The 18,907-nt window shown below is 45.9% G+C and overlaps 1 protein-coding gene across 2 annotated transcripts in view; it reads left to right on the top strand.

Moving 5' to 3' along the window:
* Positions 1-18,907, top strand: part of LEF1 (lymphoid enhancer binding factor 1) — a 69,389-nt gene that overhangs the window by 31,736 nt on the left and 18,746 nt on the right. Inside the window, exons 4-8 of one of the 2 annotated variants that reach the window (XM_068402753.1) lie at positions 9,024-9,156; positions 13,170-13,260; positions 15,501-15,584; positions 17,462-17,584; positions 18,308-18,470. In XM_068402753.1, coding sequence (XP_068258854.1) covers positions 9,024-9,156; positions 13,170-13,260; positions 15,501-15,584; positions 17,462-17,584; positions 18,308-18,470 — 594 coding nt within the window. The remainder of the gene's footprint in view (positions 1-9,023; positions 9,157-13,169; positions 13,261-15,500; positions 15,585-17,461; positions 17,585-18,307; positions 18,471-18,907) is intronic. The other variant, XM_068402754.1, reaches the window with a different exon arrangement.

Raw genomic sequence — 18,907 nt, 5'->3', positions numbered from 1 at the left:
GAGAGGCACATTAGCTCACAGGACTGTGTACCCTGGAGAAGATGCCAAGGCAGATGTGAGCGGGGATGCTGATAAACTCAAGGCAAGCAAAACAAGCTTGTATCTTTGTCTTAACTCAGCAGACGGCTGTGGTGACAGAAACCAGAGCAGTGTCGTCCCTAGAGAAGAGCTGAAGATTGCACAAGAGGTGACACCAGGATGGGCCCCAGTATCTTTCCCCCCACCCAAAAGCCCCGGGGCTCCCTGGCACATAGAGCCCCTGCTGATCATCCCCCTCCTGGCAAGGGGCCGGGCTGCAGGCTCTGGTTCCTCAGATGTCCCGCGGGCTTCCTCTGCTGGTTTAGGGCAGTGGTCCTTATTGGCAAAGTAATTACTAAGTCAGACCCCTGCGACTCAGAGGCTTGAGCTTGGGCTTGTTAAAACAGTGCGGTGCCTGTGTTCCCCTTGGCCAATAAAGAACAGAAAGGGCACTGGGCAGGTCAGGAAATGACGGGGGGAAAACGCCTTTTCAGCTGAAGGGACCGGCTTGTGTGTGACAAGGATGGACAAGGCAGAAGCAAGGATGCTACATGGGGTAAAGGCTGGGGAGCTGCAGCCGTGGGACATGATGCCATCTGGAGAGTTAAGTATTTCCAGCACTGGCGGTCCCATTTACCAGGTTTTGGGACTGCTTAGTGACCTGTGGGGTCGAGTGTGATTTGATACTGCAGGTTGCTGCTTGTTGGGTGTGGGCTCCTTGGTGCATGTATTTACATCAGGAAAAAAAACCAAACTGTTCAGGATGGGCAAAGTTAAAATGAAGAGCATGTGGGAACTGGGGCTTAAAAAGAGCATTGGCTGGCAAATTGCAGAACGTTTGCTGGCAATTAATGGCCATCAGAGAGGACCCTGTGCTGAGTTTGGAGAACGAAAGAAAACGTTGGAAGATATTTTAACGGGGAAACCCTTCCCTGCAAGCATGTGGCTTTGCTGGTGACTTAATGCCCTATCAGTCATTAGTACATATTTCTAAAACTAATGGACTGTGCAACATGAAGCATATGTGAACTGGCAGTATGTAAATAGAAATGGGCTTGTCCTCCCCAGATCAGAGCCTTGCAAGACCTGCCTGGCTCCCCGCGTGGTTCACTAGCACTCCAGCTCTCCCGACAGCCTTCCTGAGCAGGCGAGAACAAACAAATTAAGAAGTCACGGGAGAGAAGAAAACGAAGATAGCAGGGGATTTCTAATCAAGCTATTTTAATACTGGGTGTGCTTTAATCACTTACTTAATGGCAGTGCTTAATGAACACTTGAAATAAAGCATGTTTCTGTCAGAGATTCAACACCCGTGTTTTTAAAGCTGTCTTGAGGGAACTCTTAATGTTTATTACAACTTTTCAACAAAAACCTGTCACAGTTGTGCTATATTAATTTCCAAGACTGAAGGGGAGGAGGAGAAAAAAAGTTGGGAAAAGACAAGAAAGTAGACAAGCTATTAGCGTGGTGGTTGCTCACTAACATTGCAATTAACCTGAATCCAGTTACTGATTGTAATCCGTCTAGATAGATGCTTATCCCAGGCTTTATCAAATCGCATTTACTCTTTTCTCTGCAATGCTCCCCTGGCTATTGTACTGAAGTTTTCGTTGCGCGCCGACCCTTCGAGCTGCAGCAGAGCAGTTTGCTCCAACTCCTCTCACCTCTCCTTGGATGCTGCCTGCGTTTCCAGCCATGACCTCCCCTTTGCTTTGGGTGCTGATCTTTGTGCCTGCAGACTGTGGCATGGCAACATGGGCTGTGAAGCTGCCTTTCCCATGCATTGCAGCCACAGTTGCTTGCTGCTGAGCTTTCCAAAAAGGAAGGCGGTCTGGGCAGCTGGAAAATGGTCACAAACTTCTCCTGCTCCCAAATAACCACAGGAAGCTCTAGCAAGGATCCTGCCCACTGATGTGCTGGCAGCTTCTTCTCTCCATCTCCGGGGAATCTCCTGGGCTGCTGCAGCTCTGTGGTCACCTGATGCATCGTGTCCTGCGGATGGGGGGAAGCTTTCAATGACTGACTGAAAGTAACTTTCTTGTTCTCCCCTTCCCTAGCTCCCAGCACTAAATACAACTTAATTACGTGGTGAAGTGCTGAAGCACAGAACGTGAGGAAAAAGGGGCCAGGAGGACTTTTTTCTGGCCTCAGCAAGCCATCAGTTTACTCCCGACACGTGCGATTTTGATTCGTTCTGAATAAGTGTTAGCAGTTGCAAAGCCAAAAAGCTTTGCGTCGGAGTGGATACAGCATTTCACTTTGCCTCCTTACCATGGCAAGTCCCTGGGCTGTCACCCCCGCTGTTTGTAAGCACGAAAGGTCAGTGAGATAAATGGCCTCCTGTTGCTGAGTTGTGAAGCAGGGTAAAAAGACTGTGCTTTTTTTATTTGGCTTTCATAAATCACAGTATTCCTAAGCCCCTGTTTCCTGTGAGTGGGGTGTTCCTGTGGGTGTGCTTTCCCATCCCTGCTCATTTTAGTTTCAGGTGAGGCTAAAAGTAAGGCTACAAATCCACCACCCCCATACCTGCTGTGTCATTTTCCCAGCTGTACTGTCTGAGGATTGGAGAAAGTTTTGAAAATCAAGCATAAAACGATCTCTGGTGTCAAGAGTGTAGAAGGAGGTTGGCTTTGGACACAAAACTATTTGCTCTAAATAAATGGTTTAGGGATGAGGGGGAGTAACCTGAGCTCTCTATATATCGAGCTTGCTGCATCTCTGCAAAGTTGTCTATGGAAAGGGATTGTATGATAGCTCCCAGGGAGGTGACAAATTGTAATTGCAATTATTACTGGTGTTGATGAGCTTGTTTCATCTGTCGGTAACTAGTTCTATCCAAAACACTTCACTGTTACATCCTCTTCTTCCACCTCTCATCCCCCTGTGCTAAAGCTTCTCCATGATGAACCCGGTAATGGGCCTGGTTTTGACATTGCTCCAAAACTACGTTCTTCTTGGTCTTGGATTTTTGTTGCAACAGCTGGTCAGCAAAGATGTAAATGCAGAGTTAGTTTAGCCATTAAAATGCTAACGCTATTTTGAGAGGACAACTGAAACTGCCGTCTTCTAGATTTGCGAAAACCTTCTGCCTAAGGATGATTTCAGGGCTCTAGAAACTAGAAATTAAATAGTCTAAAAAAGGGATCAATTTCTCTTCTCTGTTCAGGTCAAGGTATCCTCAAATCCTCCAACAAGTCATTGATCCTTTTATTTTGAGATACTGCTATAGCAGTAGTAGAAGGGTTTGGGGTTGGTTTGGGTGGTTTTTTGGAGGAGCTACCTGTTGGTGTGTTTTTCCCCTGAATTTAACATTTACTGTCAAAAACTTGAAGCCATGTTTTTTCAGAATTACTCTCTCTTTCAGGAACAAAAGGGAATGCATGCTTTTCTCCATCCTTAAGTTTGTTTTTTTTTTTTAATTGGCTTATTTTAGTCTGAATTGAGAAGACCATCTGCTAGTGCCTGTACCCAGCGTACAACTTGTTGACAGGAGAGGGAAAGTAGACAGTCTAGGGCCTTTTTTGGCATTTTAGAAGCAGCTTTGTGTTTAAAGAAAAGAGGAAAAACAAAACAAAACAACACAGCACCTTTTTGGTTGTTGACCTAGGGATGCTTGAGTCTTGTCTGCACGGGCTGGCTTGCTTGCAGTTCTCTGCGAACCTCCCTGCCCGTCTGCAGCCTCCTTTGTAGATGTGCGTCCTTTGAAGGGTCGTTAGTTTAATATTATTCTCTGTGCAGCAGCTGAACCAAATGGTCCCCTCAGCTTCAGCGGGAGCTCCCAGCCGCCTGCCTCACCCAGTAATGACCTACAGGCATTTTTGCCTTGGCTGTCTTGGGCTTTTTATAGTGTTTACACACTTGTTGGGTATAGGATACCTTACTGGTGTGGGCCTTTGCTGAAGTGTTAGCTAGCTGTTTGCGGAGGGCTTGGTTTTGTTTTTTTTCTGGCTTGCTTATCAAAAGTCAGGGAAATCTTCCTGGATTCAGACTGAATCCGAGATGCAGCATTTCACCATCGACTCACTGGAGGTTAATTTGTACTGTCTCAAAGTGTACTCCTCAGATGAAAGTGCTCATTTAAAATGGTGAGTAACGCTGCTGCGTTCGTGTGCTGGTAGAGGAGCTGTGCTGCCGGCACTGGGTGCTGCGTGTAGCACAGGAGCTGCTTCCCATGGGGAGGCAGCAGCTGTGCCAGTGCCGCGGTGGGGGCTCTGCCCAATCCTTGCTCTGCCCAAAATCATAGAATCATAGAATAGTTTTGGTTGGAAAGGACCTTTAAGATCATTGAGTCCAACTCTTAACTTAATACTGCCAAGTCCACCACTAAACCATATCCCTAAGCACTGCATCTACTCATCTTTTAAATACCTTCAGGGATGGTTCAAGCCTGATGCTTGCAGACCGTGGTTGATGTTTGCAAGGGAAACATTTGCTCTTGTACCAACTTGGGCGGTTGTTCTGGTGTTACTTTCAAGCAGCAATAGTTTTAAACCAGTGTCTGGTGCATGGTGAAGCTCCTGCCAGGGTAATGCCTACTGCTGGGTCAGGGTCCTTGTCCCTGCGAGCTCTTATCCTTTGCCCACTAACATTTCATTGGGGATTTTGTTGTTTTTTTTTTCAAGTGGGTCATAAAACTGAATAGCAGCTTAATCTGTTCACTAACTGGCAAAATAATTCAGCTCCTGCTATTTCCAATAGATGTATTTTCTCCCAGCCCTGCCTGTTTGCCCTGTTGGTATCTCTTCGGGGGTCCGTCCCCTGCCTGCACTGCCTCACCACAGCCTGAGCTCATGCTCGGGAGAAATAAAAGATACCGGCTCTGAAGGCCAAGCTGATGAGCAAACGTCCAACCAGCAGAAGTGCCCCAGGGAGGGCTGGGGAAAGGTCCTTGGGTGCAAGGGTTCCCAAAGGATGCTGCCATAGGCTGCGCTGCAAGACTGTGCAGTGGGACTGCAGCCCTCATGGGCCAGCGGCCTTCAAGCAGGAGCCCACCAAGGTTTAGTCGCTCAGGAGCGAGTGTCCATTTGAGCTGGGTCCTGTGGGGCACAACTGGGTGTCCCCAGGCCAACAGGCATGGGTGATCCCTTCGCTGTTAACCTTTAATGTTCATAACAGGTTACGACACCCACGTGACAAGGTGCTTTAAAGCCTTATGCCTTTGTAAGCCACAGGTCCTCATTTTTAGCTATTTATTTGTTTTTTCCAAATTTCAAATCTTGAGCTAGGCTGTATGTTCAATTGTCTTTACTTTCCAGGGCTTGCGAAGAAGTAACGAAGTTCAATGAAGGCGATGAAACTGATGTGGTGTGTAAGTACATCACATACGCTGCATGGGAGCTGTGTTAGGAACTGTATCAGTGAACGTCCAACTTCTTCAGATTATCTTGGAAATGAGAATTGCATTCTCGTCTGCTTTATTGTGTTTCTAGAAGCTGCTTAGGTACCAACTCTCACCAAAATATTACATTTTGGTGGGTGGATGAAGTATAATTTCTGTACTGAAATATTGGAGAACCTCATGTAGGACAATGGGTAATTATGTACTTGTCTCATCAAAGGCGATCACGTTTTGCAGGAGAAGATTTTTAAGGTTGTATTGAGGAGAAAAGGTCCTCCGCGAACTGTGCCTATATTAGATGTAAATGTCACCAGGATGCTGGGGAGAGCTGTGGTGGTTGCTAGCTTGGTTAGCAGGGGCTGAGCGAAGCATAGGGGACCGAGTTCCCCCTGCATGGAGATCATGTTGATCCAGATCAGCAGTCCCTGGGTTCAGGTCTCTGTCAATCGCTCAAGTGTTTCTGCAGCCGTACGCACCATCTTTGGAGGATTTAGGAGGACAGACGTAGTAGGGGTGGCACATTTGTGGGAGGAGGAGGAAGCCTATGGGCAAAGAAATTGTGCTGCAGTGGGAGGAATCTAATTAGAGCCATCTTGTACCTCAGCGTGAGGTAGGATTCTGGCCATGTTGCTCAGCCCTGAAAGGCCTCTGGGCAGTAATGCCCACCACAAGCAGTAGGCGGTGGAAGGGGCTTCGGTATCGTCCCCAGTCCAGATGTCCCTGAGACTTGAAGGGTGCAGGCCGGCATCTGTGGGGCCGGCTGGGGTGCTTGAGGCCAACCTGCTCCTCCCCTCGCCCTGGCTTGGGAGTGGGAGGGTTGAGAGGGCAGCGAGAAGGGCATCCAGGTCTGCATACAAGATCTTGGTCTCCTGCTCTGAACCCTCTCTGGGAGGAGGGTCCATATAACCCATCTGGGCTGACTTGTAGGGCAGGTGCCATAGCAGAACTGAGTTAGTCTGTAGGGCTTTTGGAAAATATGTCATCAGGCCTTTCTCATCCTGGTTTCGTTTCGCACATGTTGCCCTGCATTTTCTCCCCCTGTCAATCACTGTGGTCATCTTGGTGGGACCACAGGGAATGAGGACGCTCAGCCTGTGCCCACCGAGCCCCCGTCCAGTGGTGTGTCTGTGTGTCCAGCAGGATTTAGGTGGCCAGAGCTCCCTAGGTCCTCCCAAAGCCGTGTGGGGCAGGCAGGCTGGAGAGCTTCTTATTATTGTTATTATTTATTATTACTATATTTTTTTTCCAGTTTCTGGCTCTGCAGAGCCCCAAATGCTCTTAATGGAGATATGGCCCGTTTGTATGTTAATTTTAAGCCCTCTGACAAGCGGTTTGCTTTTCTCCTGACTTCTCACGGTTCCTTTGCCCATTGAAAGCCGCTGCCGTGGGCTTAGGGGATAAGGTGCTGAGAATTAGAAAATAAAATAAAATCTGCAGGATGCTGGAGAGCGAGGGGTATGGGGATTGGCTTGCTCCAAGTACAAACGGGTGATTTCTGAAAGCAAGTATCCCTGATACCAGGGGCGTGCATGACAATTACATCCAGTATAATACAAAATGTTAATTACTAAATTTTGAGAAATTAATGCTGATTAGCAGCTGCATGTGTGTGACCTAAATACATCTATTGCTTGATCTTTATTCATAATATACAGTTTATTGTTGATAAAGTAATTGCTGAATGGTGGGCTGGCCCACAAGTCTCGTAGCTAAAGACTGAGGCCTGATTTGTAAATCGACTGAAATTTGTTGACATCTGTATTTTTTTGAATTTATACAGACACGGAAGATGAATAGCAGTCTGAGCTATCCCCTTTACAACTCAACTCATATATATTATTGAGAATTCATATTGCTTTTATTATTTGGTCACAAAAATGGACCTAATGCTTGTTGGCTTTAAAACACCTACTAGCGCTGCTTTCTCTCTCCATCTTGCAAAATATAAGACAAGGCCGAAGCTTAAATTAAAATCCTCAGGTTCTTATCTCTTTCCCACAGGAAAGCAAATCTGTGTTGAAAACCGTAAAATTAAGAGGAGAGCAAGGATAGCATAATTTAGCAAAAATTCATGGCACCAGATTCTGAGCTATATGACTGGAGGGATAGGTCAGACATTAAGAAGATACTGCCTGCTAATGCAAGTTCCTTAAGGTGGTGCTCTGGAAACAAGGCAAGCAGAAAATGATGCACTGGTTCCCATTTGCTCCGTTTCCTCTGCTCCTATCGGCCTTAACAATAAGTCGAGTTGCCCATTTAAAAACCCTTCTGCTTCTAGAAGTCCAGAGAAATCCTGGGTTTGTACTTGGAGTATTGTCCTAACATCTGTTTGTGCTGGGATTTCAGTCGTGAGCTCAAAGAAAGTTAATTTAATTGGGCTTTTACATTATTTTTTTCTTAATTTCTGGTATTTGACAGGCTGTCATTTCTGAGTTTATCAGCGTTTCTTTCTGAAGGACTATTACATTTTTTTTTTCCTCTTTTTTTTTTTTTTATTTTAATAAAAACCTGTTTGGGCCATAATTATTTTTGCTAAGGGGCAGGGTACAGAGCGGCAGGGTACAGATGAGGAGTGCCTGTTACACGCTGGCATCATTGCTACAGCTCATCCCACCATGGGAAGAGCAGCTCATGTTTCAAGCAGCATTAATACGGCAGCATTTTGTCGGGATGGACGAGACCCGTTGTCTTGCAGCCTTGATCCAAGAGCGTGATTTCGGGCGGTGTCCCTCCATCACGCTGAGTGCCCCCTCCCCTGCGCCTCTGCGGGAAGGGCCGGCGGGAAGCGTGCATCTCTGCCTGCATGGACATCTCTATACCCACCCATTTCGGAACCTTCTCAGGTGTTTGTAGCACTTTTGATTTCTTCTTGGCATGATGCGACGAGAGGCCTCCCAGCCGTGCCCGGGCGGTCAGCAGGTTTCCTCCCTAACTGACCCCTTCTGAGAGGCCACTGACAACTGCTTATATATGAAATTAGGCTTTTAAGCGTGGCTTTTCAGCTACTTGCTCCCGAGACCAGGAGATTTCAAATGATGTTTGTAAAATTGCTAGGGGAAGAGCCCGCCGTACCTTCTTGCAAGGCTGAAGGCTTGTCCCCGCTGCACCGTGCCACAGTCGCGCAGGAGAGCGATGGAGAGGGGGAGTGAAGTCGATGAAGCTCGTGTTGCTCTTAAGGCTGGAGATGTGGCAAACCTGCACTTTAAACCTTTTTTTTTTTTTAATGCTGAACCCATAACTGAAGGGTTTCTTCAGCGCTGCTGCTGGCTTTGCCATCCTTCGGTCGCAGCCCTCGGTGCACGGTGCCTGCCTGTCCGGCCTGCTGCTCCTCCTGCCCTGCGGCTCTCCGGCCACCGCTTCCCCAACTCCATCTCCATGTCTCCCAAACGCCTTTCCTCCTGCTCCCGGCCCCCACCCATTTCCCTGTGTTTCCTCAACACCCACATCCCTCCTCAGGCACCAGTGGTTCAAGGATGCCGATTCTGGCAGCAAATCTGGTTGCTGTCCACCAGCCCCAGTGTCACGTCTGTCCATCTGTTCCTCCCCTTCAATAATACAAATATGTAAAAATTGCATTTTGGAAGTGTCTTTTTTTTTTTTTTTTTTTAATGCAGAAGCCCCACCTTGCTAACACAATTTAATTTAAATTTTTTTTTTTCTTTTGCAGTCAAACAAGGTGCCAGTGGTACAGCCTTCTCATGCGGTTCACCCCCTCACCCCTCTTATCACCTACAGCGATGAGCACTTTTCCCCGGGGTCGCACCCATCTCACATCCCCTCCGACGTCAGCTCCAAACAAGGTGAGCCTGTCCCGTCCCGGTGCGGTGGGGATGCAGAGTGGTCCCGCTGCCCCCCATGCTGCTGATAGAGCTTTATTTGTAATATTTTAGAGGGAGGGTTCTAGGTGCACATGCCCGCTTTCAGAGGTGCTAATTCTGCCATGATGCTGCTATTTAACTTGGCTGTTTAAATCTTCATGCTCTTTCTAATGTGATAATTTGGGCTTGCTTTACTCGTCAAAATCTTTTAAAATCTCAATAAGCAGCAGCCAGCCCTCACCACCCCCTGTGGTGCCCGAGGCTTGCAGTGTGCAGATGCAGAAATGACAGTCATCCCTCACCTTCCCAAAAGTGGGGGAAAAGTACTTCAGTAGTGGTGTTATTGAAACCTTTTCTTTCTCCCTTTTACTCAAAATTATATTTTATGTCCTTGTGTTCTGGCTGTCCAAATTATTCTATACGTCAGTTGGCATAACTGAAGCGTAGCCCATAAAATACAGTTTTGAGCCTATGCAGGCAGGTTAAGGCTTTGTAAACATGACATTTTTTTTACCTTCTGATGCCCATTGCCTTCTGCAGAAAGCATCGTTTTAGATGCCTGAGTCATGGGTGTCAGTTTTCTCTGTGCCCCTAGGACTTCTTAAAACAAACAAAAAAGCCCCCCAGATCCTCATCTGGGAGCGTCAGACCAGCCCTGCTCCGGGTCAGTCTGTGGAGAAGCACCGACAACCTCCGAGGTGTCGAGCCCAGCCTGCACCGAGAGCTCCCGCCCAGCGCCTCGGCGAACCCTCCCTGGGAAATGCCTGGGTGTGTTTGCTTGCATTGGGGTGCAGGAGCTGGGGGGATGTAATGGTTGTTGGGGGGGTGCAAGGGGAGGACCAACGCCAGATGGCACGGGTCTGAGATGAGGTTTGGGTAAGCAGCCTGAGGAGGAGAAGCCTGCGCAGGAGAGCTGGTGGCGAGGGGGGAAGGAGAGGGAGCAGAGGGTTTACGAAAGCGTTCGCTGTAGTTGAGACGTCAGTGCGTGGGTGTGAAGCCTGTCCGTGCCAGGACTGGTCCTGGAGGGTGCCTCACCATGCCTCTTTCTGCACTTGCATGTCCCACCACGTGGTGTGACACCCCGTTGACAAGATCGTGAAGCTTTGCTTTACCTGGGCACACATCCACATGCACAGTTGCCCCATTTATCTGGAGAGGTGTCTAGCCACCATCGTTCAGGGAGAGAGACTTTTTTTAGTTCTGACTTCCCCTGCATGCCTAGTCATTATTTTGGCCTTGCTATGCAGATAATAACATGGGCTACATCCAGAAGATACCGTGGCCTTGTGGCTCTGTGTGTTTTTTGCTGTTTGTTGGTTAGTTGGTGGGGTTTTTTTTTTAGGGAGGGAGAACACAAAAAGCACTCTGCCTGCAAAGCCTGGCCTGTAAATACATGTATAATATCTTTTTCAGAGTTGGAAGAAGCAAATGGAGACCTCCTGTCCTCATTTGTCTTCCTCCTTTGCATCAGTGCCCAGGAGGATATTCATACTCGTTCCTTGAAATCCCAGGGGTGCTGTGCGTTAGAGAACGGGATTTTGACCTCTTACCCAAGCTGTCTGCGATGGCTGGGGCACATCCCGCTGCTGCAGTTTGTGAGCTGAAGAGGTTTTCATTTACTGCATGATGGGTTTGCGCTCCTGCGCCCCAGTTCTTTGCCTTTACCCCTGGTTTATTTTTGTACTCCTCTCCTGCAGACCCAAACTGAACATCTGGTTTGTTCTTTCTGCTGCCTGTCCTCCCTTCTGCCTCTTCTGGCCCTCTCCCCTGTCCAGCCCCAGTGCATCCCACCACTCACATCCCTGTCCCCGAGCACAAGCCCAGAGAGGGGCTCTGCTGGGGGGCAGCGGGGAGCATCTCTGGTGCAGAGCTTGTGCCCCTCCAGTGTTCCTGAACAGGCTCTCAATCCCTTTGCTCAGCATCTGGTGAAGATGGGGACGGATAACACAGACTGGAGACTTCTGGTTTTGGCTGTGACGGTCTTCTTGATGTGTGTGGTCCTTCCATGCTCCCCGTCTCAAGTGCCGCTGGCAAGTGGGAGCAGCCCCAGTGAAGTGGCCCATGTAGTTGCTGCAAAGAGAAGATTTTTTTCCCTCAGGTCCTCTGCCAAACGCCTCCAACCATTGTTTCTGTCCTTGCCTCCCACCATGGGTCTGGAGCAAGGCACTGCCCTGGCGCCCCAGCCCTGATGCCAGGGTACTCTCCTCCTGCTGAAATCCCCCGACAAGGGGGTCCACAGCAGCTTGCCCGCAGCACTGCCTCTTGCACCCCAGACACTTTGGGATGGACGTGCAGCCACTGCCTTTCTAAAGGCGGTCACTTCTTTCTCCCCTTTAATTTATTTTGTTTTATTTCTTTTTCTTAACCCTCCCATGAGCAAGAGCTTGCTTTAGAGAACGCTGACCGTGCGTTAGCTGCGTATGTTCCTGCCGGTGTTAGGTAGCTGACAGCCCCCTGTAAGGGGCCATGAGTTTTGGACTAGCGGTAACCACTGTGCATTAGTGCAGAGAGAGCATTGTCATCTCTGTGGGTCAGAAATGTGGATTCTGGGGAAGGAGTGGCCCAGCTCCTTGCACAGAACTTAGTCTGGCAGGGGCAAGGTTGTGTCATCACTCCCAGGAGCATCAACCATCACCAGAGATGAGAGGCTGGGCTTGTTTTTCACCTTTTCTTTTTTTTTTTTAATTTAAACTGCTGTAAAAGAGCATTCCCCATCACATAAAATGCCTGGGATACATAAAGTGTTCCCCTTCCTGTCAGCCACCAGCTGTTTTACACCTTTGAGAAGACAACTGGCCAAAAATATGATCCTCAGGTTGTGGTCGCAAGTCTGAGAATTTAGCTTTTTTGAGACAGTAACACCACCAGTATTGTTTTCCATCCTTTTCTGTGCACAATCCCAAAAGATATTCTTCAAATCTTATAATTAAATTCAGAAGATTTAAATACAAACTAGAGGGGGATAATAAATCAGTAGCATCAATCTATAAACCAAGTCTCAAGGTAGCACACACTCAGTCTTGGACCTTTGGAGTGTCACCACATAAATATTTAATGCCCTTTTAAAGCAGCTGATTTAACATGTGAAGTAGACTTAACAATTCTTTCTGCTTCAGCCCCCTCTTCCCCAAACACATTTAAATAAACCGATGTCTTTGTGGCCTCTGCAACCATAATTCCATGTCTCCTGGGGGCACGAGGTTTAGGTGAAGAATGGAGACAGCGGACCCTTTTGGGACAAGGATTAGCTTTAATCTTGAGGTGATTCTTGCAGTTGTAGGACTCTGTGTTCTGGGGAATGTGAGCTGATGGATCATTTCTGATGGGACTCTTATTTTTCCATGAAATACTACCAATGCAAAACAGATTGACCTTGGAGCCCACAGGAGTCAACTTGATGAAGAGCTTAGTTGGAGCTGGAGTGACAATTGGAAGCCAAATGAATCATATCAAGTGTGACCATTACAGGCCTGAAAATGATTCTTAATTAACCACTGATCCTCTGTGGTAGCAAGTTTCCAAAATCTGTGAATCCATAAGGGAACCCGCAAAAATGTACAAGTAGCAATTTACCTAATCTAATAGCTCTGCTGTGCTGCCTCTTTGACAATGCTTTATTTTCCTCTTGTTTCATGCTGTGTTAGAAGAGGGCCTCGGGATCTGATCAGGTTTGGTGAAGCCATTGAGAGGACAGCATTACCTAACGTGCTTGACAGGAGATCTAAACTTGCACGGGCCCTTACCTATGCATTTATTCCCTCCTTCCACTTTGTTTGTTCCAGTATTTCCCTTTGAAATGCAATATCGCGTGCAAGTTATTTATTATTTTAAAGGTGGCATGAGTAGCCTTTTGCTTTTAACACTAACCAAGAAGGTGATTATTTCTTATCCAGAGCACTAATTCCATTGTAGATTTGGCTGTGTTAGCTGTGAACTGTAGCTCACGTGTAGTATTTTGAGGAGAAAGTCATTCATTCTTCTGTGCTCTTTAACAGGCATGTCCAGGCATCCTCCAGCTCCTGATCTCCCTACCTTCTATCCCTTGTCTCCAGGGGGGGTTGGACAGATAACACCACCTCTTGGCTGGTAAGATCTTTTAGCTTCTTTTCAGACAAAGATGCATGTTCACACCATTCACTGTTGTTGAATCAGTCGCAGCATTTACAACATAAGAATGTTGCTGCAGTAAGAAATTACTACGTTATTTTAGTTGAAAAGATCAAAAATTGTCGATCTTTGAAATGAATTTAATCTGGTTTTTGAACACGTACAGAAATTGAAGTGTGTAGATTTCACTTTGAAGTCTCTGTATTTCTTATGGCTCAGATTTGTGGCTCTTGGCATTTGGAAAGATAGCAGAAAACAGTTCTCAATGAATTAAACGTAAATTTTTAATAAACAAAATTGCAATTACTGAGGGGAGGGGAGGTAAGAAGGAACTTTGAAGTGTGTGTGTGGCAGGAAATCTTGAAACTGCACCAAAACGGAGAACAAACTTCGGTAGTCTGCTGCTTTTTACAGTTTCTGTATAGAGAGAAGCCTCTGTCATTGGGAGATTTTGCTGCTTTTGCCAATACTAGCCCTCTCAGGATCCCTCTCTGCAGCTCAGGGTGTCATTTTCCTTTTGGAGGAGACACGTGGTATTTTCAGAGCAATCAATTTGGCAGGATGCTTCATGTGTGCTTGGGGTAGATAGGTGCTTGCCCTCAGTTCTGTTGGAGCAGGGAATAAGGAAACTCAGCAACAATTTCAGTGCTTTAGAATCTGTATCTTGACTTGTCTGTGCCCACACAATGAGCGATGCAGATTTTTTGGTTTTATTTTTAAATGTGTCAATGGGAGGGAAACATGATCCAGATGACAACAGGTACAGAGCAGAAGATGGTGAAATGCTGTATTGCTGGCAAATCTTTCAGGAAGTGCCACATGCCTTTTTGGAACAAATTATTGTCAGATACCAAACTAAAATATGGAAGTATCTGACTCTATTTTTTTATTATTATTTTCCCCACCCCCCTCCTCCCCGTTCATTGCTGCTCTGCTGACTCCCCACCTCCACCACTACCAGGCAGTTCCTGGCATTCGTTTTCCAGATGTGGCTGATCTTTTCTTCTGAATGGTTTCTCATTGCAGAGGCTGGGGGGAGGGAAGAGGGAAAAGAGAAAGAAGAGAAGAGACAAGATCCAATCTTACAAGGCTTGGAGATGTGTTCAGCGGTGCTCACTGACAGCAGGACGTACCCAGCCGTCCCTTATGCTATACGGCTTCCAGCTGCCTTCTGTGCAGTAGCACTGCTGAGACTTCCTCCACCTTTTTCCCTTCCCTTTGAGCACTGCTCATTTCCAATAACGTACTCCAACTGTGAAACCTGTATCCTGAACCTTACAAAGGCCGATATCCCCCTTTTTCCCCTCTGAAATGCTGATCTGCCAGTCAATAAGTACCTGTTTGAATAGGATTGATGCGTGCAGTGGCCTTTCTGGGCTGGTGCAGGTATTTGGGCTGAACTGGTATTTGTTTGCATTACCATAGCGTGCTACCTCAGAGTGTTAATTGTAGCCACCACCTGAACCGGTGCTAACTGAAAGTAAACAAAATGTAGTGATGAACTAGAGAGTCCAAATGACAGGCTGGTGACAAAATATTCCGTATATGTGGGAGTCTAAAGGAGGTAAGAATTTCACACAAGCTTCTCTTAATGGATTGCAAAGTTTGAACTTCAAGTGTTGAGATGGACCTGTGTTGCTGTGGGCTTTGAGATGATAGTGGTTTTTTTTTTTTATCAAATAAACTTCTACTTTCTTAGAAAAGTTGGCCACTTGTACTTCACTATAGAAGATGCAAATGGAGAGAGACCTAAGTTTTCAAAGACTTCATAAAACTGTTCAAAAGGTTTTCTAGCCTAATAATTCACAGTCTGGTGCTGATCTACAGTAGAACTATTTGGAATAAGATACCTCTTTCCTAAGAGCTAGTTAACCAAATCTGATTCCAGTGCTTTTGAAACTAGGTGAGAGAGGGATAGAGGAGTGTGCATGCGTGCGTGCGGGTGTGGGGGTGCACGTGTGCTTTGCGGGGAGGAAGGCTGGTTGTTTTGCTTTCCTTCCCAGTGGAAACCTAGACTGGGAATCTTTCAATAGCAAGGGAGAAAGTCCAAAGTGTTCCAAGTATTCATTAGCTTTGAATACAGCAGAATTCCTGAAAGTTTTACCTATTACTATTTATTTGTGACTAATACTGAGTTCCCATCAAGTGCTTGTAACTCTAGAGTAACTATTGAATACCATATCGTATGATTGATGGGTTCCTTTCTTCTGTGACCTCAGGCAAGGTCAGCCTGTATATCCCATCTCGAGTGGATTCAGGCAGCCCTATCCATCCTCACTCTCAGTCGACCCTTCCATGTCCAGGTAGGTGTAGGAGGTGAATGACTGACTGGGGAGTAATTGCTGGCATTAGAGGGCAAGTTGCTCTTCTGCTTGCATCTTGGTCTGCCTTTGCTTGCTTTTCAGCCAGCTAAAACTTTATGCGTACATTTTTATTTAACTTATTTGTGTATATACAGTTTGCCTGGATCCCACACTGGTCTCATTCAGCATTTCCTTGGCAGTCTCTGAAGTATTGCAATTAGGAGCACCAGTGAAGTGTCAACAATTAATTGAGTTGTTTCATCTGAAATGAGTCATTAGTTCATTTCGAGATGCAACATATACTGTGCATCCTTGGGTTTTGTTCATGCAAGTATGCTACCAGGTAGATTGTCGCTCTAGTCTGCATTCTCTAGTTCTAATTTCAAAGTTGTTGGTAATTAGTCTGGAATCGTTTAGGTATCACTCTGTGTGGAAACTTGCTCGCAAGTAGGTATTTCATAGCCCAAAGCCACTAATGGCAAGGGATGCCAGCGCAGTGTATTTGTACTGGTGTGTGAATCAGGCACTGTGTCTTTATGTCTAAGTGCAAGCAAGCAATGCTAATTGAGACTTGGCCATGACACACTCCAGACCTCCTCTCCTCTGCTTTTGCACTCTAAAGACAGCTTCTGCATCCTGTGCTTGGTGTACACCAGGTTGCAATATACCATTCTTGGGGTTTTTTTGTGTGACCTGTAGAAGACACATCCTCTTCCATGGGGATTTAAGACAGGCCATTTGATAAGTGGTGGGTCCGCTTGCCTCTATTTGTGTGGGCTCGCTCCTTTGGATTGTCACTGTCCCTTTACTTCTTTACAGGGGAATGATAAGCATGTGCCTGTCAGGGTGATTGGGAAGAAAACCCATTCTTTCTCCTTAATAAAATGACTTGATTTGGTTACAAGGCTTTGTGTTTGCTTTATTTTGATGGCATGAAGGAAAAGGGCAAGGGGCCTATGGAATGGAGAAAGGAGAGGCTGGATGCTGTTCCTTAACCAGTACTCATTCAGCAAGCCTTTGGAGCATGAGCTTGCTTTTGATGTTAATGGTACTTTCCACCAGTTCAAAATAAAGCATGCAGGTTTTCTGCTGCACTTGAGCTTGCAATGCTCAGCACCTTCAAGATCCATCTCAGCTGTCCTTGAGGATGACCTGAGTTAATAGGGTGAGATGATTGAGTTAATGGTACTTTGGTTTTCTTTTCCTTTTTCCTTCTAATACAAACAAAAGGAAGCTTCATTTAGGACAAAAGTCTCTCTCTCTGTCTTTCTGCCTCCCTCCCTTCTTCCAGGATGCAGGATTTTTTAAATGTATTTTTATTTTAAACATTTGAGGGAAGGATAGTGAGTTCAGGTGAAGTGATGTTAAAATCTTCTGGCTTAAGTACCTTGAAAAGTAAGAGATTCCTTAGAGAGCCATCAGGGACTTCTTGAAAAGACTACTCTTCTTTTATTTTATTTGTTTCTGCATGGCAGTTCCCTCCTTTGCATTGGCTGGTGGTGGATATTTTAAGAATGTTTATATCTTGGTGTGGAAATACAGGTTTTGGTTAAGAAAAGTGTATTTTTATTGCTAGTCAGTGCAACAGTACAACCATTAAATGTTTTTTGTTTGCATTGCTAAAACTGTTTGCCTGAAAGGTAATAAAATAACTTCTTTACAACCAAAATGTTGACTGATTTTGTGTGTTTGTTTTTCGTGAATAAATGGGCTACAATGCACAAATCTTCGCCAAATATTTTTCATGCACTGTTAAAGAATCGTCTTCCATTGCAAGCTCCGTAGCATTTGCATTCTTGGAGCATCCCGCTGCTGTCATACGTGTTTGATGCCTGTCTTCAGTAGGGTTACAGACCTTGCTTTGTTTTCTCTTTTAGGTTTTCACATCACATGATTCCTGGTCCTCCAGGCCCTCACACAACTGGAATCCCTCACCCAGCTATTGTAACACCTCAAGTAAAACAAGAACATCCGCACAACGACAGTGAGCTAATGCATGTGTGAGTCTGCCTTTCTGCACTAGCCTGTAATCTGTAAATGTTTGAGAACGCTCTCTATATGAAGAAGAGTCAAGGACATTAAAAAAGTGCCTTTCATGACCTCTTTGAATTTTAACTCTTATATAACTAAAATGGGAGATGTGGACTACTCTTTGTGACGAGTAATGAGACATGAAGCCATTTTTCATTCCAGTCCCAGCACTTTTTAGCTATCGGCAACAGTCATCTTGATTCGGACATGATCATGGACCTGTCTACCTGTGAATGTTGCTTGAGTGTGAACTCACTGACCTTCTGCTGGAAAAGGTCTTACTGCAAAATTTACTAGTAAAAAGCAGCCTTATTGCTTAGTACTAGAAGGCAAAAGGCCTACGAAAGAAGTGGATGAGGAGGTATCCTCCTGCCTGTAGCAGTGGTCTTCTAGGGTACTATGGATAGCCTTTCAAAAAGAGAATTGAGACAAGTGATGAATTTGAAGCGGATTCACAGATCAAATGTTATTTGCTAGATAATGTCAACCTGACATCCTCCCTGAGTATTAAATTAAGTCAATTCTTTGAAAAGATACGAAAGTGGATGGGACATGACCACTGAAACTCTCATTCTTACCACTTAAATGCTACCGTAACAAGAGGTTGGTAATTTTCCATTGGGTTTTTTTTAGGCTGAAGGTAAATGGATGCTTTTTTTCCCCTCCTTTCCCTTTCCCCCACCACGTTTTAGGAAGCCTCAGCACGAACAGAGAAAAGAACAAGAGCCAAAAAGACCTCATATTAAGAAACCTCTGAATGCTTTCATGTTGTACATGAAAGAAATGAGAGCGAACGTTGTAGCAGAGTGTACTCTGAAAGAAAGCGCAGCTATCAACCAGATTCTTGGCAGAAGGGTATGTACAGGAGGGGGTGTGTGTACTCACGTGTGCTGCTCATTTGTGTGTGTTTCCTTTTAGTTGGGTGTGATGGCTCACTTTCTGCTTGAGGTGCTAAGTAATGTGCAACCATCAAATTAGCTACAGAAGATAAAACATGCAGCTAAAAATAAAAGCAGTGTCTTGATTTTCTTTTTTCAGCATTAGCAACATCATCACACTGGTGTCTGTTCCACTCATGTTATGCTGTCAGTACCTCAGGCGTGAAATATCCTCATTCACACATGGAAGGAGCATTCAAATCACCTTCTGGGTCCTCCCTTAGGCTGGCATCCATCAGAGCAGGAGGGGATCATTCAAAGATGAACCCTGGATGCCACTGGAGATTAAAACTTAAATATAACATGGTCCAATTGTAAAGTCATGTAGGTTGAGAGGGACCTGTGGAGGTCGTT

The sequence above is a fragment of the Nyctibius grandis genome, chromosome 6, assembly GCF_013368605.1.
Source record: "Nyctibius grandis isolate bNycGra1 chromosome 6, bNycGra1.pri, whole genome shotgun sequence".
Taxonomy (NCBI): domain Eukaryota; kingdom Metazoa; phylum Chordata; class Aves; order Nyctibiiformes; family Nyctibiidae; genus Nyctibius; species Nyctibius grandis.
This window is presented reverse-complemented; position numbering and strand designations above follow the sequence as displayed.